We start from the raw sequence: 27,475 nt of genomic DNA, 5'->3' as shown, positions 1-27,475 counted from the left end.
GTTGCTCTGGGCGATCAGCGAAGGCGTGACGTTGCTCTGGGCGATCAGCGAAGGCGTGACGTTGCTCTGGGTGATCAGCGAAGGCGTGACGTTTCTCTGGCCGATCAGCGAAGGCGTGACGTTTCTCTGGGCGATCAGCGAAGGCGTGACGTTGCTCTGGGCGATCAGCGAAGGCGTGACGTTGCTCTGGGCGATCAGCGGAAACGTGACGTTGCTCTGGGCGATCAGCGGAGACGTGACGTTGCTCATGGAGATGAGCTGGGACATAGACTGGTGTTGTTGTGATGATAGCCGCCATTTTGTGAGTGTCCATTGGCGCGGCGGCCATTACGTGATTCAGTGAAGTGTCGCATTTCTCCGCGACACCCACAGTAAACGGAGAGCCAACAGTCAATAACGCATAATCCAGAAAGCAGGTAAGTGATGAACGCGGTCCCTCTTGTCTAAGTTTATTCTGAAGGGGTTGATTAATGCCATCACAAAAGAAGTCAATAAGAGCACAGTCAGGCCAGTCTGCATAATGGGCAATATCCAGAAACTTCTGAATGTGGTTCTCCAGGGTACTATTACCTTGACGAAGGTGGATGAGACATATAGCTGGGTCCATGCTGATGCTGAATGTGACGGAAACACTCACGGTAGCTGCTGGATCTTGGTGTGGCGAAGTATTCTGTTGTGAATGGGAGGCTCAGGCAGGAGATCCAAGTGCAGCGTCTTTATTGAAGTTAGAATGGTCGTACAGGCAGGGTCAATCAGGAACAAACAGGAGCAGCAAAGGACAGGCAGGGTCGTAGTCGGGGTACAGGCGGTAGGTCAAAAGGCAGGCAGATATCACTCACAGAACAGTATACAAGGCAAGGATCAGGACAGGCAGCAACGGATCAAAAACCGGAACAAACAAGGTCGAGAACAGACAGGCAAACAGGGAATAAACGCTCAGAAATTGCAACAACAGTTAACAATACTTCGCGGTGGGGTGGTGTGTTTGGAAGTCCTTTATAGTCCTGTTAATGAGCTGCAGCTGGGTGTGGTAATCAGTGTGGTGTGCTAGGGTGGATGTGGCAACAGGTGATGGGTGTGAAGTGAACATGTGACTGACAGGGAGATTTGTGGGAAGTGTAGTCCGGGGAGTGACAGGAACAGACGGTGATCGTTACAGACTTATTTAGTGATGACCGATTTCAAAACACTGCTTCATGAAGCATCAGAGCATGAATGAATCAGTGTATCGAATCATGATTCAGATCACGTATCAAACTGCCATCGGCTGAAATCACTTGACTTTGGTGCTCCAAACAGCAGATTCGATACACTGATTCATTTGTGCTCCGATACATCCTGAAACAGTGTTTTGAAATCGGCCATCACTAAATAAGGCGTTATTTTATTTTTTTTGGCGCTCCAAAAATATTCTCGTCGCTTTATAACATTAATATTGAATCACTGTGCTCACATGAACTGATTTAAATATGTTTTTAGTACCTTTATGGATCTTGAGAGAGGAAGCGTCCATTGCTCCCTATGGAGGCCTCACGGAGCCATCGGATTTCAACTAAAATATCTTAATTTGTGTTCTGAAGATTAACGAAGGTCTTACAGGTGTGGAACTGCATGTGGGTACGTAATAAATGACAGAATTTTCATTTTTGGGTGAACTAACCCTTTAAGGTGGGGTAAAATTAAATGAGTGGCAAAACTCTGCATTTTGTTCATGTATCCCCTTTGTCACCTCATGTATCCCAGTTTGGGAACCACTGCCTAAGCATTTGTACAACATTAGGAAACAAGGTATTTGAACCATCTGAAACCGTTTGCAGATAATCAACACTATTCAAAATAAGATTTTTTGGTTGCTTTTAGAAGGGACAGAAAATGTCTTCCTTTCATATTCAAAAGATAACAAGAATGTAACATTAGTTTACATAAGGATTTTATCTCTTGTTGTCTAGCTGTATGACTTACTTTCTCTTGAGCATCAGTTCATGCACAGATGTCCTGACATGTTCCTTTAGAGTTTGCTGGTATAATTCAGAATTCATTGTTCCATCAATGATGGCAATTCATCCTGGCCCAGATGCAGCAAAACAGGTCCAAACCATGATGTTTCACAGAGGGGATAAGGATTCATGTTTAAACAAACACATGTTGACCAGCTCTGGTGTAAACAGAGAAAATGGCTGCATTGCCAGTACATGGTCAGCATATTGGTAGAATAACATTGGACAAGGAACAGCAGTGATTTCAGAGTTTTGTCATCTGAAGAGGATCAACATTCTGCTCAGGCAAAAATAGCCTTCAATTCTTGAAGTGCAAAAGCAATTCTTCAGGCTAGATTGAGACGTGTGAAGGATGTGACATGGCTGGAACTAGCCTTTTCATGTTCTCAGCACAAGGGTATGCACTTGATATGAGCACCATCCTTAAAGTTTTGCGAGCTGAGGAGCTCCAGAAAGTGGAAAAAGATCCCATATTTCTCCTCTTGTGAACTTCTGAATAGACAGCTAAATTGTTTTTGGTGATTGCAGGATGAATTCTGAAAATAGTAGTGGCGTTTGGATCCAATACAGGGTAAAAAAAAAAAAAAAAAACAGGAGACACTTATATTACACTTACTGACGACACAGCACCATCTGCTGGTTTTACAAACTTAAGGAGCTCCTTCAGGCCCTAATTAAGTGCATAACAAAAGCCCCATTCAGACTGTCAGTCCAAGTCTGATTTTTGTGCATACCCTATTGGAGCCCTTTTGTGAATGGAAAAAATAGTCTGTGTCTGTGATTGGCTACTATGATCACGGGAGCGTTTGAAAGCACATGGAAGTGTTTGAATTTAAAAACGGGAGCGTTTTGAAAGTAGGCGTCTATCAGCAGACTGGTCTATGTAGGCGCTCGGTGAAGAGCGTCATTGATGTCTATTTACGTGTTTTTGAAGCGTTGATCATTGTAGCCAATCACAGACATATCTGATGAGCAGGTGAACACAATGGCCAATCAGAGGTGTTTACGAATCTGCTCAACAGAGTTCCAAGCGTCATATATTTAACATTTCATTTATTATACTTTTGACAGCACTTTTTTCTCATAATAGTGCTGTCAATAATCCCCCCTTATAATTCTGACTTAATATCTAATAATTTTGACTTTTTGGCTCATTGACGTTTTATTTCATAATTTCAACTATATCTTATAATTATGACAAAATTATGTTATAATTCTGACCTTTTATCTATGACTTTGTATAATTTTGATGTCATAATTATGATTTATCAAAGCATGATTTTTTTCTCATGTACATTGTGTTTTTCTATAGGCATCATTAATATTAACATCATTAAAATCTGATCTCATTTACTTTCAATGTCATAATTTTGATTTTTTTTTCTCATAATTTTGAATTTTTGAGTTAAAAAAAATATCAAAATCATGTTTATCTTGTAATTTTGACTTTTTTTATCTTAGAATTTCTTAGTATGTCATAATATCAGCTTTTTATGTCATAATTATGATGTGCCAAAGCATGATTTTTTTTTCCTCTCATATGGCAGAAATGGTGTGTGGTACATTGTGTTAATTTTTTTAGGTACCATATTAAAAATATGATCCTCAGCGCACAATTTTTCAGGGAAAATATTTTTTTGTCTTTGTATCAAAATGTGTTAACTTGCCTCAAAGGAGTTGCAAATGCAGTTTCAGAATATAATTCAGTTTTGTGTATTGTGCACTAACACAAATCAACATACGTTCTTAAGCTACTTTAAGACAGTTTTGTCTTCTCATCTAAATCATCATTCACATGCAGTACTCACATCGCATGAGTGTATTCTTATCACTGAATGTCATCACCGGATGTGGGAGGAAACCACAGGAGTTCACTTGCATCTTTCAAAGCACTTCAACACACAGCCTATTTCGGTTCAGTTGAGGAAGGATTCTGTCCTTTGTTCTTGTTGATTTCAGTGGTCTCTACAAAGTTTGATATTTATAGAAGCAAATCCTCAACAACTACATGTACTCTGAACTATTAAAACTAAACTAAAAATATGCTAAATCCTGCAATGCGTTTAACTCCAAAGGAACATCATATTGTACTCAAGCAGTAATCAACAGTCAATTCATTTCACCTGTGTTCATTCTCAAGTCATATGGGAGTCCATGTAGGAAACAATTCTCCTGACCAATGGGAAATGTGCCTGCTCTCTGGAGGACTGCAGCACACGGCTGGTGGTTGAAGTGTTGCTGAACAGGAAGTTGCTGAGTAGAATTGAGAGAGCTCCAACAGACATGAGGGTCTCTTGTCAGGTTCTTGTTTTGCTTTTCTTAGCAGGCTTATGCTCATTCGGTAAGACATTTTCATAAGCTTTTGCATATATATATATATATATTGTAGATAAAGTTGTTTAATTCTGTTTTCTTCTATAAGGGTGTCTTACATGGTCACTTTAATGGCTAAGTTTTACATTGATATGTCTGATACCTTGCTGTCTGTATCAAAATCCATGAAAATGGCAAATGCGAGGTTTTTTGTCAACAGGGAAAGCTCAAGTTCAAGCAGTCGTCAGCAGACCAATCCCAGGAAATCTGCAGAATGTCAGTAAGAATGACACTGGGGTACAGCAGGCCGTCCTGACCGGAACCTACTCATTTAACAATAAGTCTAACGATGCTTTCCTGTTCAAAGCGTCGTCTGTTGATGATGCAAAGAGACAGGTACAGTACAAGATGGCCTTTTGACTCGCTGTGTGTGTGTATATACTCAGTGTAATGCATACGTCATCCAGTCTCTGCTCTGCTATAGGTAGTCAAAGGCATCCGCTACATTCTGGAAGTGAAGATCTCACGGACTGTGTGTAGGAAGAGGGCCAACAACAATGATCTCACCAACTGTCCCTTTCAGACAGATAGTCTGTTACGGCAGGTATGTGTGGTTTTCTATGGAACTTAAGAAGTTAAAATGGCTTTCTTGCTCAAAATTGCTCACACTATCCATGACTTTTCAGCTGGTTTTTGTGTGTGTATATATATATATATATATATATAAAGTGTATACGTTTGAAGTCCATAACATTTTTTAATGTTTTTTTAAATAAGTCTCTTGTGCTCACCAAGGCTGCATATATTTGATCAAAAGTAAAATATAAAACAGTAATATTGTGAAATATTATAACAAAATTTACTGTTTATATAAAGCTTTAGCTGCTTTAGTACATTTAGGGCCAGTTTCACAGACAGGGCTTAGCCTAAACCAGGATTCAATTAGGATATTTAAGTAGCTTTTATAAATGTGCCTTAGGAAAAAAACATTACTGGTGTGCATCTTGAGACAAAACAATGGCACTGAAATATTTTAAGACATGTCAGTGCAAGTTACTTTCAGTTAAAACAACTCAAACATGCATTTTAGTCTGAGACTAGCTTAAGACTTGTCTGTGAAACCGGGGGATAAAATTTAAATTAATTCCTGTGATCAAAGCTGAAATTTCAGCATCATTACTCCAGTCTTCAGTGTCACATGATCCTTCAGAAATCTGCTGATTTGCTGCTCAAGACACATTATTATTATCATCATCAATGTGTTGCTTAATATTTTAGTGGAAACTGTAATAATGTCTGTAATAACTGTCACTTTTGATCTATTTAATGTGCTCTTGATTAATAAACGTATTAATTTACTCACTGACCCGATATACAGTGCTGTTTGAAAGTTTGTGAACCCTTTCAACTTTTTTATATTTCTGCAAAAATATGACCCAAAGCATTATCAGATGTTCAAAAAAGTCCTAAAGTAGACAAATAAAACCCAGTCAAACAAATGAGACAAATATATATACACTTTGTCAATTATTGAGAAAAATTATCCAGTATTACATATCTGTGAGTGGCAAAAGTATGTGAACCTATGCTTTCAGTATCTGGTGTGACCCTCTTGACAACTAAACATTTCCAGTAACTGCTGATCAGTCCTGCACAACAACTCAGCACAGAACGGCTTCGACTCTGGGATGTTGGTGGGTTTCCTCACATGTCCTTTCACAACATTTCAGTTGGATTAAGGTCTGGACTTTGACTTGGCCATTCCAAAACATTAACTTTGTTCTTCTTTAACCATTCTTTGGTAGAACAACTTGTGTTCTTGGGCTTGTTGTCTAGCTGTATGACTTACTTTCTCTTGAGCATCAGTTCATGCACAGATTTTCCTTTAGAGTTTGCTGGTATAATTCAGAATTCATTGTTCCATCAATGATGGCAATTCATCCTGGCCCAGATGCAGCAAACCAGGTCCAAACCATGATGTTTCACAGAGGGGATAAGGTTCTTATGCTGGAATGCAGTGGTTTTTCTTTCTCCAAACATAATGCTTCTCATTTAAACCAAAAAGGTCTATTTTTGTCTCATCTGTCCACAAAACATTTTTCCAACAGCCATCTGGCTTGTCTACATGCAGAAAGGCAGCAATTCTGCAACTCTTCATTGGATGTTCAGTATTTCTGATGGTGGACTCATGAACATTAACATCAGCCAATATGAGAGAGACCTTTATTTGCTAGAAGTTACCCTGGGATCCTTTGTGACCTCAAGGACTATTACATGGCTTGCTTTTGGAGTGATCTTTGTTGGCCGACCACTCCTGGTAGGGACTGTCTTGAATTTCCTCCATTTGTACACAATCTGACTGTGGATTTGTGGAGTCCAGTCTATTTAGAGAGATGGTTTTATAACCTTTTTCAGTCTGATGAGCAACAACTCAGAAATCACCGTTGTCCATGCTATAGAAACCGTTGTGAAGTTCAGACGTTGCTAGATCCCTGTTCTTTAAATAAAACAGGGCACACACTGACACCTGATTGTCATCCCATTGATTGGAAAAATCTAAGAACAGGCGGAGCCTAATTTCACCTTCAAATTAACTGCTAATCCTACAGCTTTACATCCTTTTGCCACTCACAGATATGTAATAATGGATAATTTTCTCAATAAATTGACAAAGTATGTATTTTTGTCTCATTAATTTGAATGGGTTTTCTTTGTCTACTTTAGGACTTATGTGAATATCTGATGAAATACAGAAAATTCTAAAGGGTTTGCAAACTTTCAAGCAGCACTGTATATCATACATCATATCACTATACAAATATTCACTTTGCAACTTGAACTTTTCAGGCCTGAGAATTAAAAAGTGAACCCTCTACAGATGTAACTGTAAAATACTGTATATGGAGGTTGTAAATCAACTCATGATTTTTCATATTTCTTTCTATTGTAGACATTCCTGTGTCATTTTGACATATGGTCCATTCCATGGCTGAAGACAATGTCGACTACATATTTTAAGTGTCATTCTTCTGATAAATTCTGAAATGTCTTTTTCATCAAAATGTTTTTCAATGGATCAATCTGAAATTTCATGCTAAGTTAATGAATATGACAATAAAATGAGACGCAGTGAACAGAACAGTGCAGTGATTGGTTATCATGTACAGTATCTCTATAGGTGCAAGTGACCTTCAGTTCATCAAATGCTGAGCTTGACTGAGAGAGTAAATTATTCAGTGCGTTTCACTTCTGATGTGCTTCACGCACCTACAGTAGATCAGGGGCTATCGCCGCAATCTCTGAACTCCCTGGCTCTTTTCCTTTGAGTCGCAGATCTTTTGAACAAACTGGCCCTAGAAACACACCAGCACTGATCAAACACACACCTAACAGGTTTGTACAGATTTTTTCATTGATTTTTTTTTTTTTTACTTTTTCCTAGAATGTGACACACTTGTCCTAGATTCATAATTCCATACGCCCATTAGGTGAATGCAAGCATCCAATAGGACTGTGGTTCTCAACTGGATTTGCTTTAACCCCAGATTTTACAGTGGACATGAAGTGGCGATCCAGCAACCAAAACATTATCATACAAAAGTGACCTTAAATTGCCCTTAAAATCAAATTACATTTATTTATATCAAACTAATCACTGAATTACATTTGAAAATGTCTGTGTTTTATATAAATTTGAACTGATTCCCTGCATTGACAGGATTTTCCATCATTTATGACATCAGTTACATATGTAACCTTGGTTCACTGAATAGGGAACGAGACACTGAATCGCTGACTCCTGGTGCAATGAGTCAAACTTCCATACCATTTTTAAAAAAAAATGATTTATTTATAAGGACAACACACATCAATCAACATTTCTGTAAATGTGCCAGTGTTAGTCAGCAGGCTAATTTTCAACTGCAGTCCTTTAAACCATCACACCACTTCACTGGCAAGTAGCGTTTGCGCCGCCTCCAAGGAATGTTATGTATGCCTCATAAGAGTGGGCTCATGCCATCTCTCTTCAGATTTCCCATTATGAAGGAAGCACTCGCAAAGTAGGAAAATGGCCAGCAATGCAGTGTCTCATTCCCTATTCAGGGAGTCAAGGCTGCATACATAACAGAGATGCAGTGTAGAAGTGAAGTGAACCTATGAAAGGGAACACAACTCTTCCCTGCCATTGATGGAATTTTCCGGCAACCCATGTTTTACTATGTCCGGATCGGATAACAATGAAACAAAATTTTTGTTCAAAATGTTGCTTTTTTATGAAACTTACATTCAAGTGTTGATAAAGAATGCATGAAGCTAGAATAAAATGAGCTTTTTTGTTTAAAAGCAGAGGCTCTGTTCTTTCTTTTAATGTATTGTATGTTCTGATAATTATACAACTAAATATTCTGGGCGCCATGAAAATTTTGTGAAAATTATCAAAAATGTGGCGATGGCTGGCAACTTAAAAAATAAAAAATAAAAAAAAAACCTTGGCAGGGAAAAGAGTTAATGTTTGAGAAACAACAAAACATTAGTCTAAACTAAACAAAATGTTTGAGCTTTCCTAACTGAAAGCAACTCTGACATATCTTAATCTGAACTTCAGCTTGTTAAGCGTTATGTAGGCTAGCTATTTTTATTTAACGCATTGAGATCAAATAATCGACAAGTTAAACTCTGTCAAAGCTTGCGTAGAGCTTTTTTTTAATTTTAAATAGGCTACAGATCACATTTCTGAATAGAAAACTAAACAAAATAACACGTAGGCCCGGTTTGAGCTTGATTTAAGACAGGAGTAGGCCTTAGTTAAATTAGGATATTAAAGGGTTAGTTCACCCAAAAATGAAAATTCTGTCATTTATTATTCACCCTCATGTCGTTCCACACCTGTAAGACCTTCGTTAATCTTGAACACAAATTAAGATATTTTAGTTGAAATCCGATGGCTCCGTGAGGCCTCCATAGGGAGCAATGACACTTTCTCTCTCAAGGTCCATAAAGGTACTAAAAACATATTTAAATCAGTTCATGTGAGTACAGTGGCTCAATATTAATATTATAAAGTGACAAGAATATTTTTGGTGCGGCAAAAAAACAACGACTTATTTAGTGATGGCCGATTTCAAAACACTGCTTCATGAAGCATCGGAGCATAAATGAAGCAGTGTATCGAATCATGATTCAGATCGCGTGTCAAACTGCCAACGGATGAAATCACGTGACTTTGGCGCTCCAAACGGCAGATTCGACACACTGATTCATAATGCTCTGAATCTTCCTGAAGCAGTGTTTTGAAATCGGCCATCACTAAATAAGTCGTTATTTTGTTTTTTCCAAAAATATTCTCGTCACTTTATAATATTAATATTGAACCACTGTACTCACATGAACCAATTTAAATATGTTTTTAGTACCTTTATGGATCATGAGAGAGGAAGTGTCCATTGCTCCCTATGGAGGCCTCACGGAGCCATCGGATTTCAACTAAAATATCTTAATTTGTGTTCCAAAGATTAACGAAGGTCTTACAGGTGTGGAACGACATGAGGGTGAGTAATAAATGACAGAATTTAAATTTTTGGGTGAACTAACCCTTTAAGTAGCCTTTATAAACATGCCTTGGAAAAACAAAACATTACTGGCATGTATTGAGATAAAACAATGGCACTGACATATTTTAAGATATGTTAAGAGTTGCTTTCAGTTAAGATAGCTCAAACATGCATTTTAATCTGGGAATGTCTGTGAAACTGGGCAGTAATTTACTAGAAGTTCTGACAAAGAAATAAAAATTCGGTCTAAATGAATTGATTCAATGACTCCCATTGCTTCAATACTGGATGAATCAATTTAACAACTCTTTGAATGAATGAGTCAATGACAATTAATATTTTATAATAATCACTTGTCACCACATTCAATGTAATTAATACAATCTTTATTTGAAGCATCATTACTTTCAAAATGTGTTTTATATTTTGATTGCAACCGTAGACCAGTGTTTATATTTGAACTATAAACAGTACTTCTGTGATAATTTGAAGTATTGTAAGACAGAAATGATGATACTGTGTGTGAAGCCGTTTCATACCTATACATGACAACAGCGGCGGTGTTGATTTTGTCAAAGGATTAATAAATATTGCCAAATCGTCGTCATTTAGGAATAAGATCGCACGGGTGTTTGAATTGAGATCGCAATCTTTTAATGATTAATCACACAGCCTGAGTATCCACACAATCTTTGACGTCAACAAGACTTACTTTTGTCAGAAGTTTTAAATCCAAAGTGACTTGCAATGTCTCCACTCTCCATTCCCAGTTCATGGTGTTGCTAACATCATGCTCTACTGTTTAAACTACAGGAATGCAAAAAGAAAAAAAGTTAAGCAAATGTATTTTGCTTTCCCACCTCTGCAAGGTTATATGATTCATTTAATCTATTATTTCCATTTAGCTTTTTTTTTTCTTTTCACCACTGTCCTATCAAATGAGCCATTACTCACCAGTTGAGAACCACCGTTATATGACGTTATTGCTGATAATTATTACAGACATCATATAAAGTGTGAACGGAAAACAGATACTTGTGTAAAGGTGTGCTAAATATTATAAAGCCAGCAGCATTTATCAGCCAAGAGTGACACAGCTCTCAGTTCAACAACATATACAAATAACGATGAAATGAGGAATTAATACCTTCAATCTCTTAATTAAAAATAAACCAAAACATTCACACACTTGAACATTCTTAAAACCAGAAATAATTATAGCTGAATGTTGCAGTAGATTCATTATATAATGAAATGAAAATACCCTTTCACTTCCCCCAAACAACATCCTTATGCTGCCACCCACAGGAGTTATAGTCTCGATTTGTATCACAGCGCCTTTAAGAAAAACAGTTGACAGCTCTATTTTAAGGACCAGATGACGGTCGGTGCAAATAAAACAAGTACAGAAATGACTTAATTTCTGTCACAAGGGAGAAAAAATAAAAATAGTAATGGCACATCTTTTGATTTAAAAAAAAAAAAAAAAAAACAGGCTGCCAGAGAGCTTAATATGCACCCCACATCTCTAAAAAAAGAAAGTCCCCCACATGGGTTAACGGAACAAAATACAGGCATCTGTCAGACCTAAATGAAGAGAAGGGGTGTCAAATGAAGGGACTGTGTTTGTTCATTTGTTGACTGTAATATGGAAGAATTTGATAAGTGTTCTTGATGCGCTGCCAAAGTTAATTGCTTCGGAATCTGCCTGTTTGGAAGCCACGGTGAAATGACTCAAGCCGAGCATCTGTTAGGATAGTGACGTGTTTTTCGGCATGCTTCACACTTTGCTCAGATCCAGCTTGCACAGATAAGGGGAGCGGAAGGAGCCCAGGTACAGGTAGCCGTTGTACTCGTGTGCCTCGCTGATGTAGGCCGTCACCATGCCGTGTGGGTCGTGGAAGCTACGCACGCACGTCCCGCCGTCCTGCAGCTCTACCACCAGGCTGTAGCGCGGCACAAACTTCAGTAGAGTTTCTTGACTGAAGAGCTGAAAACACAAGACACATGGAAAAGCAGATCTATTTTAGAAATATATATTGAGTAGGAATGTGTAAAACCACATTTACAAAAACTTACAACTATTATAGTTATCCAGACAACATATGAAAACTGGTAAAACCTTAAGAAGCTTCTCTCAAAAGCTAAAACATGAAAAAGAGACATTCCTAATATTAATTCCAATAACTCCAAATTGTTACATTTTTACTTTGTATTGTAGCACAGAGGTTGCACGGACCGCATTTATGTATGTTTGTCGGATCATCAGCACTCTTTTACAGCCCGGAGATAACATGTGCATGGTTGCCAGATTGAGAAGATTAAGTAAAAAGAAAAATGTTCTGCACAGAAAACATATCCTTTTAAGAGAAAAGCCCTGTTTGGGGGATTTATTACTATTGACATTGGAATTGTTAGGAATTTAACAATTCTGGTTTCAATACACTTGACATCTGACGACCCCAAGCAGGAAAGATAGTGGAGGCTCGTTACCAAAGCAAGATCATGGAAATATCTAAATAATAAAAAAAATGTTTTCTGGACAAATAATCAGTGTGGCAAATATTGGGATTATTTTTAATTAAATCGAGAGAAGCAGAAATCGTTACCACAAATAAAATACGATTAATCATGCAGCCATAGACATTTATTATAATAAAATCTATTAATAATTAGTAATAATAAATAAATAAAAAATAATTTAAAAAAGAAAACATTTATTTTTTTAAATATCACTTTTTTATTTTAATAATGTCAAGTTTTTATTTAATTTGTTAAATGGCAGCTTACTTTAAATATTAGCTTCTTTATCCAGGGTTTTTGAGACAGGAAGTCTAGCATTGAGAAGCCAGGGTTGGGTCGTACTGCAGACATGGCCACCCAGTATCCACCTGAAGAACTGCGTCGAATGTTGTCCGGGAATCCTGGGAGGTTGTCTATAAAGGTATCCATTCCTCCTTTATTGAGACCAGACACATGAACTCTGTGAAGAGAACAAAGTAAACGTTCAAAACTCAGAACTAAACATGAACACTGACAGACTGATACATCAGCTAAACCAACAAGTCAGATGATGTTCGGCCATTTTGAAACTAATGACATTGGAATTGTTAGGAATTTAACTATTCTGGTTCCAATACATGGCAAAACCAAAACTGCAAAATCTTTTGAAACATATTTTAATGTCTCATTTTTAATTAACGTAACCTCAGTTAATCTGTGAGTCATTTTTTTTATCCAGTACTGTTTCTACTGATGTAACCAGGCCATCTCAGATCACCACAGGGTTAAAATACATTAATATTAAACCTTTTGCAGCACTGAGACCACACTGGCTTTAGTAAGAGGAAACATACTCCACATCTCTCCACACAGGAAGCTTAATGATGGAGCCTGTTGCCTTGGCAACTGCATGCACTCATCATTTATGCAGGTAAGGAGAACGGCCTGTGCCTGTAGCAGTGAATGAGGACCACGTAATTCAAGAATTCAGCTGTGAGAGGTGATAAAGAAGTGACAGGGAGGACTGATGTGTTCTAGCTGACCTAATAATGAATCAGCCCAAAGGTAGGAACACATTCGGACAATCACCGAGTTTACTGACATACTATAGATGGAAAAGAGCAGCACAGAACAGATTTGTATTAAAAAGCAAACATGAGCATCTCTTAAGTCAAAGATGTGGAACTTTCCATGAGGGATGGAAACACACTATCATTCAAAAGTTTAGGGGTCGGTAAGATTTTTAAAAATGTTTTTGAAATAAGTATTTTAGGCTGCATTTCTTTGATCAAAAATACAGTAAAAACAGTAATGTTGTGAAATATTATTACTAGTGCTGTCAATCAATAAAAAAATTTAAAAAAATAATTAATCGCACATTTTCTGTAATTAATCGCAATGAATTGTACCGTTACATTTTTTTTTTATATACTTTTATACTGAAATAATTTCACATTTAATCTCCAAATTAATGTAGAACAAAAACATAAAGAGTATATTTTAAACATTTGATCTAACGGGTAAGAAATATACAGAGTTATGAAACACTTCACTTGCATAAATTATAAATTAAATATAGTTTAATCCTTATTAAAGCTGCAAAAGTTATTCAGTCAAGAGCAGTGAGTGATTTTCTCTGTCTTTTGTTCTTTGATGAACATTAATGACAGAAATCACAGCAGCAGGTTTATTAGGCTACTGTCACTTTAAGATCTGACACACATGACGCGGATCTGACACACATCCGATGTCCTCACGACTCTTTACGGTCATTTAAGACTTTAACTCATTAAAGACTGTGATTTTGGTATACTTTCGTGTTTTTGTCTGTGAAAGAGAACGCAGTGCGGCAGGCGTGCTGTCTGAGTAGGCTTTCTGTGTGCATGAGTCGTGTGTGTCTGTCACACAGCCAGGAGATTTACAGACAGCACATCTGTACAGATTTAAGCTTTCTTTTTGTGTGCATCTTATCAAGCTTGAACGGTTTAAAGGCACTTGAATGAATGATAGTATCATATAATCTAATGCTAGCCAAAGGATGCCAGGAAAAAAAAACAGATGCTGTCTGCTTCATTAATTGCGTTAAATATTTTTTTTACGCGTTAAACTAAAAAAAATTAATCGCATGCATTAACGCATTAATTTTGATAGCCCTAATTATTACAATTTAAAAGAACTGTTTATTGATAAACGTATATAAAATATGTTTTCTATGTAATTTATTTCTGTGATGTCAAAGCTAAATTTTCAGCATCATTACTCCAGTCTTCAGTGTCACATGATCCTTCAGAAATCATTCAAACATTTCATTCATTATCATACTTGAAAACAGTTGTGCTGCTTAATATTTTTGTATTTTATTTTCAGAATTCTTGATAAATAGAAAGTCATTTATTTGAAAAGGCAATCTTTTGTAATATTTTAAAATTTTACTGAAAAATCAAATCAAATGAATGCATCCTTGCTGAATAAAAGTATCCGTTTCTTTAAAAAAAAATCGTAATGACCCCAAACTTTTCAATTGTAATGTGCACTATATACTATAGAAATAGTAAAAACAGAATGAACATAGCTCTTGTTCTGGTATAATAACATCCCAGGTTTTGATTAGAATCATAAAACAAAAACAATATAGAAGTTCATTAACAATCAATGACCAAAGTTACTGAATGTAAACAGTATGGTGAGTATCACCTCCTTATTCTTGCCATTGTGGTTTCAGCCACCAGAACAGACTCCTCATCAGGAAAGAGCTGGATGCCATTAGGAAACCTCAGGTTCTCCATCATCACGGTAACTTCCTTGCTCTCTATATCATATTCAAGCACACTGGAAAACCAAATTAACATCAGTCACTCTACTAAAACATCATTCCCTATGAAAACAATCAGTGATTCAGACACTATGTGCAATGTTCCAACCAATTAAAAACTGTAAAGTGCGAAAACCCGTGAAATGCACTGAAAATCAGATGTGCCACTGAATTTTTCATGTCCCAGTTACCGTCCATCTGCTGTGGCTTCCATGATCAGGTGCATGAAGTCTCTGCGCTGCCACCTGCTGCTGGAGTCAGTGAAGTACACCTTTTTCCCATCCTGAGTTACATCCAGATCATTCACGAAGCCCAGACGTCGACCACCGATCATCTTCCCTGTGCTCACCAGAGATTTTACCTCACCTAAAAGACAAAACGAGACAGTGCATTGTTCTTTTTGGAGCTTGAAAGACATGGCCACTATGAACTAAAGTAATAACTGTATGCAGGAACAACATGCGGAATTTTCATTCTTCCATGAACTATCCCTTTAAATGAGTACTGACGTTTTAATTTCCTTACCTGTGACAGGATTGACCTCAAACAGTCCCAAATAGGCATCAGTTACAAACAAGGTGCCGTTGGGTCCCACACGGATTCCCAGAGGACGTCCACAAGTGTGTTCATACTCAGGAGAGCCTTTGAATCAGGAAAAAAAAAAGACTTTATGGACATTCAACACTAATGATAATAGTGTTTGATACTGGAATCATCTCAATTATGTCTTTAACATAACTCAATTATTATATAGCTCTATAGTTATTAAATAACTTAAAGTGTTTGATGGAACAAAATGCTCGAGCTAGTCAATTAAAATTCTTTGCACGTTTTATGTTTGTTTCCACACAGTCAGCAGTTTACAACACAGCCAGGCAAAAGGAAGGAGTGCATCTACTGTATAAAATGCCCTCTTCTACTGTAATAAAACACACTAAGGATCTTGTCCATGTAGGGCTTTAATGTAACATTACATTAATGCATGTCTGCTTTACATTCATTAATGTAATGTACCAGTAGGGCTGCCCCTGACTAAAGATTTTTCTAGTCGACAAATAGTCGCTCATTTAAGCCATTAATTGACAACATATTTCATCTGAATACATTGTAGACAAAATACTTAGTGACGTTCTTGTCAAAACGCTGCTCCCCTAAATATTGTGCGACATAATACATAATTCATCACAGTATTTCAGTGAACAAACATATGACCTAAATAAATAAGCCCCTTTATTGAGCCGTGTTACTCACACTCATAACATATCTGATATAATGCTTTCATTAGGAACCATTACAGCTATGTATCTTTCCACACAGTCATTGTTTTAAAATTCAAGATTATTGACATATAATCAGAACATTTGGGTTAATCACCAAAACTCATCTGTATGATCTTATTTATATCTTTGGTACTTTGAACGATCAGTTAATTCAATAGCAAACAATGCAAGATTTCAAAGATGTTAAACTAATACTGACTACAGTTGCCATATTGGAAAATACATTTACATTACTTGCATAAATTACATAAAATGTATAATGTTTGTAAAAGCATCTACCCTGCGTGTTATCAAAAGGTGTGATAAAGATATGACATGGCTATGAGTTTTCGTGCTGTCAATACAGTTTCCACTGTACCACAATCTATACTCTAGTTGGCCTTTTTAGATGAAGTGTAAGTTAAGTACTTTGGCAGTCTATACTAGGGTAAGGCCTCTGTTGATAGTATCACATGGTGTTTTGTAATGTAAAAGGCCTGTATTTTGATGCAACTGTTAGCCGACCTGATCCGTCTCCCTCCTTCTGATGCCTCTCTGATTAATCTAATGGTTACACTGATGGTTTCTTGTGTTCACAGACTCACTCTCTACTGTAACAAGATTTTTTTTTTTTATATTTGCTTATCCAAAACCAGTTCTAAAGAACCTATATAGAAATCTATAGATGTACTGATTAGTATAATTAACTATTCAAATCAGTTGGACTAAACGACAGACAAATGTATTTAACTGAATGAGAAAATATGCAAATGAAAAGTTTGATAGTAAGCATTATGAAAGGCAGTTACTGTGAGTGAAAGGTAGATGAAACACGTATGTGAAGTGAAAAGGATAATTTGTGTTTTTGTGTTTTGTACTAAAATTAAAAAAGGAACTGAAATTACCAGCGTGAATTAAAAAAAACTGTAATAACTCAGCTCAATGGAGGGCTTATTTATTTAGGTCATTTGTTTGTTCGCACAGATGAGGCTAGCAGTGCGTGAGCGTGAGGCACGAGTTAACATGGGCACATTCACTGGCATCATGAAACATCAGGCTACAGAAAAGCTTATTTGAAGATCAAGATCCGTTCGTTAATTGAGATTGGATGAGTTCGATTCAAGTAACAAGGATGACTTAAGCAATTTTTTGTTTGTTTGTTAAACGTACTATTGCCATTCCAGGTAATGGCTTAACATTTATCATTTCAATGATACCAACATCACGTAGTCTACGGCTGAAACTGACAATTCTTTTACAAATCGATTAATTTGTTTATTTTCTAAATAGCCGATTCATTCTTTGGTTAATTTACCAATAAATAATAACCAATAAATTAGCATAAACAATAACTGTAACTAATCGATAGATTAACTTTTACCTAATGACATTATTTATGACAAAAGATTATGCAGTGTAGGCATAATTAGGAAAGGTGTTTAATATAGACCTTTTCAATGTCATCCTAGCTTTTAGCATCCTAGATCACTTAAAATTTAGAGTTTTTTGTCTGCTGAAATTTCTCTGAAATATATGTTGTAGTGTTTCATCAGGAAAACGATTCAAAAACACATGAAATAACAGTACAACCCACTGAAGAGATGCATGTCTATCCCTCATGCCATGTAAAGTAGCTACCTTAGGCTACTACTTAAATGTTTCAAATGATAAGCCATGTCTGAGGTCTATAGATGAATGTTTGGCCGATATAATTACCACATGGACCAGCCGCGTTAATGATCAGTCTGTCGAGTTTTGTTTTTTCTGCGACTAACTGAATAATTACAATTTGGTCAACAAAGTCTCTTCTCATACACTAATGTTTAGTCGAATGTTGGGGGCAGCCCAACAAAAGCAATTGTAATTTCAACAAAGACAACAAAGTAATAACTAAAAAGTAATAACTAAAAAAAAAAAAATCTTTGTTATGGTTTCCTAAAAGTTACTGAAAACTAGGGCTGCCCCCTTATAGTAGCCCTTATATAGTCAACCAAAATTGTATTAGTCGCAAGAAAGAAAAAAAGTGATGCAGTTTGTTGACAGCAGATCATTAACAGCTGGTCACAAGTGGTAAATACAGTAAATCAGGCAGGACATCCAATCGCTCATTCATCGACCTCAAATATGGCTTATCATATGAAACATGTACAGTACCATGTTTTTGAATGGTTTTTGAAGATTTTTTTTAATGTTTTTAAAAGAAGTCTCTTCTGCTCACCAAGGCTGCATTTATTTGATCCAAAATACAGCAAAACCAGTAATATTGTGAAATATTTTTACAATTTAAAATAACTTTTCTATTTGAATACGTTTTAAAATGCAGTTTATTTCTATGTTGGCAAAGCTGAATTTTCAGCATCATTACCCCAGTCTTCAGTGTCACATGATCTTCAGAAATCATTCTAATGTGATGATTTGCTGCTCAAGAAACATTTATGCAATTTCTAAAATAAATTTGTGGATTCAGTGAGCGGTCAGCTATTTTTTTGTTTTGCTCAAGTATTTTCTTGGTTCTACACACTTGAAGGAAAAGGTCATTTTGTCAATTGAGAGCGCAACAGTTTCCTCTGATCTATACTATTCGACCAGAAAAATCTTTGGTTGAGGACAGCCCTACTGAAAAACATACAAAGATTCATGCCTTGTGCAACAAACCCATGAACCCGAGCATTGCAAACGGCAAGGTCACTTATGTTGAAATACCACATTACGCAGTGGTTTGATGAAATAGTCCAGTATTTTTGGTTTTCTTACCACATGGCGGCTTTCCAAGTGTTGCTAAAACATGAATGTTCCTTCCCTCGATTTTGACTATCTTTCCATCAGCCGTCCCAGTATACAAAACATCTACAAAACAATAATGATTCAGAGACATTACATGCTGTCACTAAAGCAAATTATTTTTAAATATTGACTTAAGATAATTTAAGAATGACTTAAGATCAATATTAAGATTTATATTAATTTGCATCTTAAGATCTTCATACTTCCTTATTGTCAGAGTGTGCAAGCATGCAATTCAAAAATACAATAACACACTCCAAGTCAAATCAACTTTTATCTATTTTGGCCAGTACAACCGGTCTATCCCTCAGTGCACACACTGCCAAACAGCTGCGACAAACTGGGTGAAAGGTCAAGCTTTGACTGCATTGCTTTGCAAATACTGACCTCCAATATTCGCAAGGGATTCTGGGCCGATGAGCTGGTCCTCAAACAGTCGCTCTGCCTGTCTGAGTTTTACGTTGGGCTCGTAACAGCCAGTCATAAGAGGCGGTTCATTGAGACTAATTATTAAACACAAGAGGGGAAAAAAAAACAAAGAAGAGCTTTAGTTAAGTTTCATGTTCAGAAATGCTGAGGAGAACCGAACTGGAAGCCGTTCTTTCGTGAGAACGCTGGAGGAGATGAAATGCCCTACATATCAACTGCAGAGGCATCAATTATTAACCATTGTCAGAACTAAAAGAGAAATGAGAAAGCACTGTGGGACTTGGCTAAGATGAATATTTATATTGGAATTTGTCTCGACTCTCAAGAACATTGTGACAGCAGATCAGATCAGAACCAAAAGGACTACACTGGATCAGATATAAAAGAATTATTAAAGAAGCTTTCCATTCAGCGTTAGAAGAATAGTTCATGAAGATATAAAAAAAAAAAATGTGCTTTCATTTACTCCCACTCAAATAATTCCAAACCTACATTATTCCCCCCCAGAAAAAAACACCATAAATGCAGTTCATATACGGCTCATGCACGATATTCCAAGTCTTCTGAAGTCATACGAAAGCCTTGTGTGAGGAACAGCCATTATTTTGCCATTTCTCCTCTTAGTCTTTCGCTCAAAATATCTACAAAGATCTAACCTCTAAACCCCACAGGTTTATTATGGGGTTTGGGTCAGCGGACTGTTATGTCAATGGCAATACTTTCATTCTGTGGTCAGTGAGATGTGCTTTGGATCATTGATGCTGGAAGATCCAACCATGTCCCAGTGTAAGCTTCCTGACAGGGTCAGTCAGGTGTTGATTTAATATCTGCTGATAGTACTTGATGGAGTTTATTATACCGTGGAAGAAATGATCCCCATAGCATTAAAGATCCACCACCATACTTCACAGTGTGGATTAGGTGATTTTCTACATGGCTATGTTTCTGTCTATGCTAAACCCATCTCTGGTGTTTTGGTCTCATCTGACCATAAAACCCAGTACCACTGACAGTTCCAGTAACGCCTGGCCATAAGATGCTGTTTGATGTAGCCAAAGGCTTTTTTTTATTGCATTCTTCCCAAATATGTTGCAGTTATATAGATGAGGTCTGATAACTGAGGTCATAGTTTTGGAGAATTTATGACCCAACTAGCATCTGCAATTCTCCAACTTTCCAAACCAAAATCTGTATTTACATTAATTCCCACTCAAAATGATTGTTGGTGATCGCTTTATTACATACATGATAGACCCTCAGGTTTTGAATGGTCGTGCTATTAAAATTATTTATATATTCCACATGACTATGATTATTTGCCAACATGGGCAGGTTAATAGCGGTCATGGATGTTCTGCAGCGTGAAATCTGAAGGATATATCTGAACGGATATAGACTCAAAAGTTTGTTATTTTATATACAACTCGTTAGATCTACAGTTCTGAAGTGAAATAAAGTAGCATGATAAGAATACATTTATTTGAATTAATTCTGATAATGAGAGAAAGAGCAAGAGATAGTGTGTGAAGAGTATGAAGCTGGAAAGTTATCACCTCATTGCTGAGAAATATAATGTTTTCAGGAGTGAAAGCTTATTTATAAAATTCACCAGACAGAGGTTGAAAACCAGCTGCTGAATGTGTGTGCACGAGCAATTTTTAGAAAAATATATCTAGATATACAGACATAAAGTTCCCACCTACCTAAATAAAAAAAAGCTGTATTAGTGCGAGCGCATACATCACGTCTGCTTCATAGTACAACATTAAAATGATATATTTTATAGGCAAATGTGTCGCCCTCACCTTGTGGTGGCTTGGAAGTCCAAGGGGAATCGGATATGCGTGTTTAGACGTAGGTCGGATATCCAGATGTCGGATATGTGTCTGATTTAAAACCACATTTGGAAATGGCTCAGATCGAATGCGGAAAAAATAGGATCTCGAGCGGATTTGTGTGTTTACACGTGTACAACTAATTCCGATCTGTGTCAGATGTGAGCAAAAAATCTGATTTTTGTGCCAGTGTAAACAACCAGGAAGTCATGACTCATCACTTAAGTGTTCCTGATCACTAAAGTGAATGAATGGGAATATACTTTAGTTGGATTTTTACCAATCATTTTGGCACACATATTTTGGAGAAAAACATATGTATTGCATTTATTCCACATTTATATTTTGTGTAAATCAACTGCAAGAAAAGGTTATATTTTTTGTGAATATTTATGTGTATGTGTTTGTGTGTGTTGTGAAAGTGTGTATGTAGAAACGTCCACTTTTCTGTCCCTAGACTTTACAGAAATATTACACTTGAAAAACACTTTAGGATTACAATTTTTTTATATTTTAATATGAAACAATATGTTATTTGAACAATTAAACCTTCTTGAGCCATCAATGTGCCAATATTTGTTTTTTAATTAATTCTAAAAATTCCAAGCACCACAGAAGAGCTCGTCCCCACAGTCATGTACAGAGGGAAAGTGCTTTATTTTGAGCTCAGAAACAGGTTTTTCTACCATTTTAATTTCAATAATGTATCCATAACTATCAAATATATAATGTAAATAACATAAAAAAAACCAAATGCCAAATAAATATTATAAAATATATAATGAATGTAGTTGTCCCCTGGTGTTGTGTCACTGGTGTTACCTTTAACAAAAATCTCTTATTTTGAAAGAAAAAAAATCACACTGATGGCATCACTTGACTTCCTTCTTCCTGTTTCCTGAAGATCAATGAAGAAAGGCAAATGGAAAGTCCTCTATCTCTTTTCAATTATCAGAAATTTTAATTAGAAAATCATAATTTCATACGAAGCTTTTAGTTGAAGTCACTGGTGTGACCTACTTTATTGCTAGGGAATTATAAAAAAACTAGAATACAAATGGATTAAACTACTTGATTTAGTGAATATATCATGATTGACAACATGTGGGTTAACATCTTGCAGCAGCCATTTTGTAAAATGCATTTTTCATAAAAATTGTCACTGGTGTTACTGTCACTGGTGTTACCTTTTTATGAAATTGTCACTGGTGTTACCGTCACTGGTGTTACCCATTTATAAATAAACTTTATTTAAAGCTATTCATTTAGTTCTTTTGCATAAAATAGCACTAAGATTACATGATTATAACTTTTCTTTCTCATTGTTAATTCTCCTTTGGGCAGATATGGCTAAATTAAGGGTATTTGGCTAAATTCAGTGCAGCGACTTTACAGACAGCGTATTTTACAGACAGTTTTAAAATGTTGTTTATGATCTTTTTCTGACTGTTTTCACTAAGTGTCAAAGATAAGTCTTTTATTGTACACCAAATGTAAAAATTTAGTCCAATCTACTTAATTCTAGTTGAAGAATAAGGATCTTTGTTCTTATGTATATGTCACTGGAGATTCATTTTGTCACTGGTGTTACTGTTTTTTGTCTGTCACATTAAATAAAATGTGTCATATGTGACTTGATAATAATTTTACATCCATTGAATTCTGCTACACTAAAGAATTAAGATTTAAAGGATTGCATCATTACTTTTCATAACTGTTTTTCCAAAATTTTCATTGTTATAGCAAATACATGGTTGCGAAATTGAATTATTATCATTCAATCACACTTTTAACTAACCTGATTAAAATAAAAAACACATAATCTCCTTATTTTTTGCATTATCATTATTATTCTGTAACTCTGACTGCATGTGCTGAAAAAAAATGAGAAATAATATTTCATAAAATTGTTTAAAAATGCCAGAGAAGTAAGGTAACACCAGTGACAAAAAAGGGGACATGCAGTCTTTAAATAAATGTACAAAAAAATTAAAAAATCATTAAGCTGTCATTTATGTGTATTCATAAAGTCAAAGTGTAATATAATAATGTGGTCTAAGTTTAAATGTTAGAAAAAGAAATACATTTTAAGACATTTTGTCATACCAAAAGTGGACGTTTCTGTAGAATGACCCACGTACAGTATCTCACACATTTTTGTAAATATTTTATTATATCTTTTTATGTGACAACACTGAAGAAATGACACTTTGCTACAATGTAAAGTAGTGAATGTACAGCTTGTATAACAGTGTAAATTTGCTGTCCCCTCAAAATAACTCAACACACAGTCCAATGTCTAAACCGCTGGCCACAAAAGTGAGTACACCCCTGAAAATGTCCAAATTGGGCCCAATTAGCCATTTTCTCTCCCCGGTGTCATGTGACTTGTTAGTGTTACAAGGTCTCAGGTGTGAATGGGGAGCAGGTGTGTTCAATTTGGTGTTATCGCTCTCTTTCATACTGGTCACTGGAAGTTCGACATGGCACCTCATGGCAAAGAACTCTCTGAGGATCTGGAAAAAAAGAATTGTTGCTCTACATAAAGATGGCGTAGGCTATAAGAAGATTGCCAAGACCCTGAAACTGAGCTGCAGCATGGTGGCCAAGACCATACAGTGGTTTAACAGGACAGGTCCCACTCAGAACATGCCTCACCATGGTCGACCAAAGAAGTTGAGTGCACGTGCTCAGTGTCATATCCAGAGGTTGTGTTTGGGATGTATGAGTGCTGCCAGCATTGCTGCAGAGGTTGAAGGGGTGGGGGGTCAGCCTGTCAGTGCTCAGACCATACGCCGCGCACTGCGTCAAATTGATCTGCATGGCTGTCGTCCCAGAAGGAAGCCTCTTCTAAAGATGATGCACAAGAAAGCCCGCAAACAGTTTGCTGAAGACAAGCAGACTAAGAACATGGATTACTGGAACCATGTCCTATGGTCTGATGAGGCCAAGATAAACTTATTTGGTTCAGATGGTGTCATGCGTGTGTGGCAGCAACCAGGTGAGGAGTACAAAGACAAGTGTGTCTTGCCTACAGTCAAGCATGGTGGTGGGAGTGTAATGGTCTGGGGCTGTATGAGTGTTGCTGGCACTGGGGAGCTACAGTTCATTGAGGGAACCATGAATGCAAACATGTTCTGTGACATACTGAAGCAGAGCATGATCCCATCTCTCTTCGGAGACTGGGCCGCAGGGCAGTATTCCAACATGATAATGACCCCAAACACACCTTCAAGATGACCACTGCCTTGCTAAAGAAGCTGAGGGTAAAGGTGATGGACTGGCCAAAAATGTCTCCAGACCTAAACCCTATTGAGCATCTGTGGGGCATCCTCAAATGAAAGGTGGAGGAGCGCAAGGTCTCTAACATTCACCAGCTCTGTGATGTTGTCATGGAGGAGTGGAAGAGGACTCCAGTGGCAACCTGTGAAGCTCTGGTGAACTCCATGGCCAAGAGGGTTAACCCTTTAAGACCAGATGGAGCGTCGGCGCTACCATTTGCATGTCTCTCTTTAAGAGCCAATAAAAACTGAACCCATATAGGTAGCACAAAAAATCTTTTTGCATACAAAACCAGAAACTTTACAAGTTCAGATCAAGCCTCCAACATGCTTCTGTTGCATTGGTTTCACCCTCTAATGAGTCTGAGTAATATGCGTTTACAACAAAAACAGCACAGCCACTAACTGAATACAAATATGTAGATTTCACATGCTCATAACTTCATGTACAATGCACAGATCATAGAAAATGGCACATCATTATTTAAAGGTCACAACTAAAATAAACCCAAAATCAACAATACATTGCACTGATCACAAGATATTACTCACGGAATGATTTAACATACTTGGCTAAAAACATGTCTCTCATCTTTCCGAGATACAGTGTGTATACAATGTTCCTGGACCCATCCATCTTCGTTTTCCAACATGAAATAATCTTGGTATCATCTTAAAGCTTAGAATCTCATATTTTTAATGCATCTAATCATTTTGAAAAACTCCTAACGAGTGCTGAGAAGTGCTTCTAAACCAGAGTTTACCGCCCGTGGGCACAATCTGGCCGCGAAAAAATGAATAACAATTTATTCAACTATACTTTATGCTATCACCACAAAATTTGAACCAGATGCAGTTCACATGTAGGAGAGCATCACCAAACAATATTTTTTCTCTGATCTTATTGCCTTCCCGAGCTATTCCATGTCAAATAAAAAAAAGAAAAATTATAAAAAAAATATATATTTTGGTATTTTATCAGCAGTTTCTCAGCATGGAAATATTCAAATGTAATGTAATTTATATTTTCTAAAAATTTAAAAAGTGTTCTATCAAATGATACCTCCTACCTTTTGACTCCCCTCGCTACAGTTTTGTAGTTATGAGTCTTTATTTTTGTGTATGTCGCTCAGAAAGATAAAAAAAATCTAAAAAAGCCTTCAGGCTTTAAAGGTCAAGGCAGTGCTGGAAAATAATGGTGGCCACACAAAATATTGACACTTTGGGCCCAATTTAGGGGTGTACTCACTTTTGTGGCCAGCAGTTTAGACATTAATGGTTGTGTGTTGAGTTATTTTGAAAGGACAGCAAATTTACACTGTTACACAAGCTGTACACTCACTACTTTACATTGTAGCAAAGTGTCATTTCTTCAGGGTTGTCACATGAAAAGATATAATATTTACAAAAATGTGAGAGGTGTACTCACTTCTGTGAGATACAGTATGTATGTATGTATATATTATATATAATACACTTGAAATATAGTGCACAAGTCACATACACAACTTTTAAGGTTGTTTTTCCCCCCTTTTTGGAACTTGGCAGTATAAATCACCATCCACTTTAATTATGTGGAAACTAGAAGCTATATTGCAAATATTTATAAAGGGTTGATAAGATTTTCATTTTGGGGTTAAAAAAATCCTTTAACCACAAGTCTATAATAAATATCTATTATCTATTTATAATAAACACAATATACTTTTTGAAATATGGCTTATTTTGGATTGCAACATTTCCAGCTTGGCAATAGAATTTTGCAGGAAGTTCTTTTTGGTATTTAGTAATAAACTTTACAACTGACATTCAGCAATAAACATTACTCATGGTATCTGAGCAATGCTGTATGACACAATGTCCCACCTGTACTCCTCTCTGTAACCACTTATACATCATTACACACATACCATTGCATGAGTAATAATAACCTATTGTACATGCGTTACTCTAAAAATGAATCATTCAGTCATTTATTATTATAATTTTATAATTTCCCAGGCCGAAAATGTTACATAATCTTATGTTTGCAGGTTTTCTATGACTGAGGAAACTGAATATCCAAAAAACTGTGTGACTTGTGTTTTCTTTTCCATGCCAGTGCATGATTAAGGTGTAGATCTTCGTGAGAGCAGAAAGCTCACCTGAACGCCTCAGGCTGAATGGGAGACTCGAACAGGAAAACGACCACCAGCAGAGGGAAGAGCAGGAAAGCCACCAGAGTGAGTAATGTCACGCGAAACACCTTCCCACTGTAAGTGCTGCAACGCACAAAACACAACATGGTACGTTTATTTAAAGAGGACACATTTCACATTAATTAAATGAATTAAATTTAATCAAGTGCATATAAATGTTTTCAAGTACGTTAAGCAATGAAGGCAGGTAGGTATGTCTTACCTTGTCGTTTTGAACTGGGGTTCATGGGTTTCGTCTGTAATTATTTGAGGTCTGTTCAACCTCCTGAACCGCAGTCCTTCGGGCTCATTCATTTTGTTGTTGTGTCGACTTTTCCTCTGTTTCACAGCTGCGTTCACTAACACATAAGGCTAAATAAACGCTGGTACAACAAATGAAGAATTTATTCACAACATCCCAAAGCAAGCGCAGTTCATAACGTGCACGAGACCCACGCGCGTTCTCGACACCACCGACGTGTGAGTGGAGAAACGATGAAACGCTTTCAGTGACACCAGGAAAATTTTTCAAAT

At 36.6% G+C, this 27,475-nt stretch overlaps 2 protein-coding genes across 2 annotated transcripts; one reads left to right on the top strand and one right to left on the bottom strand.

Moving 5' to 3' along the window:
* The first annotated feature begins 3,859 nt into the window (after positions 1 to 3,859).
* On the top strand, positions 3,860 to 9,228 carry LOC137020773 (cystatin-F). The gene is made up of 4 exons (XM_067386777.1): positions 3,860 to 4,338; positions 4,531 to 4,706; positions 4,795 to 4,914; positions 7,261 to 9,228. Exons 1-4 carry the CDS (start codon positions 4,281 to 4,283, stop codon positions 7,351 to 7,353), a joined length of 447 nt encoding a protein of 148 aa, XP_067242878.1. The 5' UTR covers positions 3,860 to 4,280; the 3' UTR covers positions 7,354 to 9,228.
* A 2,109-nt stretch (positions 9,229 to 11,337) lies between these two features.
* On the bottom strand, positions 11,338 to 27,410 carry apmap (adipocyte plasma membrane associated protein). Its single transcript, XM_067386765.1, has 9 exons — positions 27,165 to 27,410; positions 26,909 to 27,025; positions 19,607 to 19,722; positions 19,190 to 19,282; positions 15,702 to 15,818; positions 15,368 to 15,542; positions 15,059 to 15,193; positions 12,653 to 12,845; positions 11,338 to 11,852 (listed from the first exon to the last, which is right to left on the bottom strand). Exons 1-9 carry the CDS (start codon positions 27,254 to 27,256, stop codon positions 11,643 to 11,645), a joined length of 1,248 nt encoding a protein of 415 aa, XP_067242866.1. The 5' UTR covers positions 27,257 to 27,410; the 3' UTR covers positions 11,338 to 11,642.
* Between the last annotated feature and the right edge of the window lie 65 nt (positions 27,411 to 27,475).

Source organism: Chanodichthys erythropterus, chromosome 5, assembly GCF_024489055.1.
Source record: "Chanodichthys erythropterus isolate Z2021 chromosome 5, ASM2448905v1, whole genome shotgun sequence".
Classification (NCBI taxonomy): domain Eukaryota; kingdom Metazoa; phylum Chordata; class Actinopteri; order Cypriniformes; family Xenocyprididae; genus Chanodichthys; species Chanodichthys erythropterus.
The sequence above is the reverse complement of the archived record's forward strand: the minus strand, read 5'-3'. Positions and strand labels throughout refer to the sequence as shown.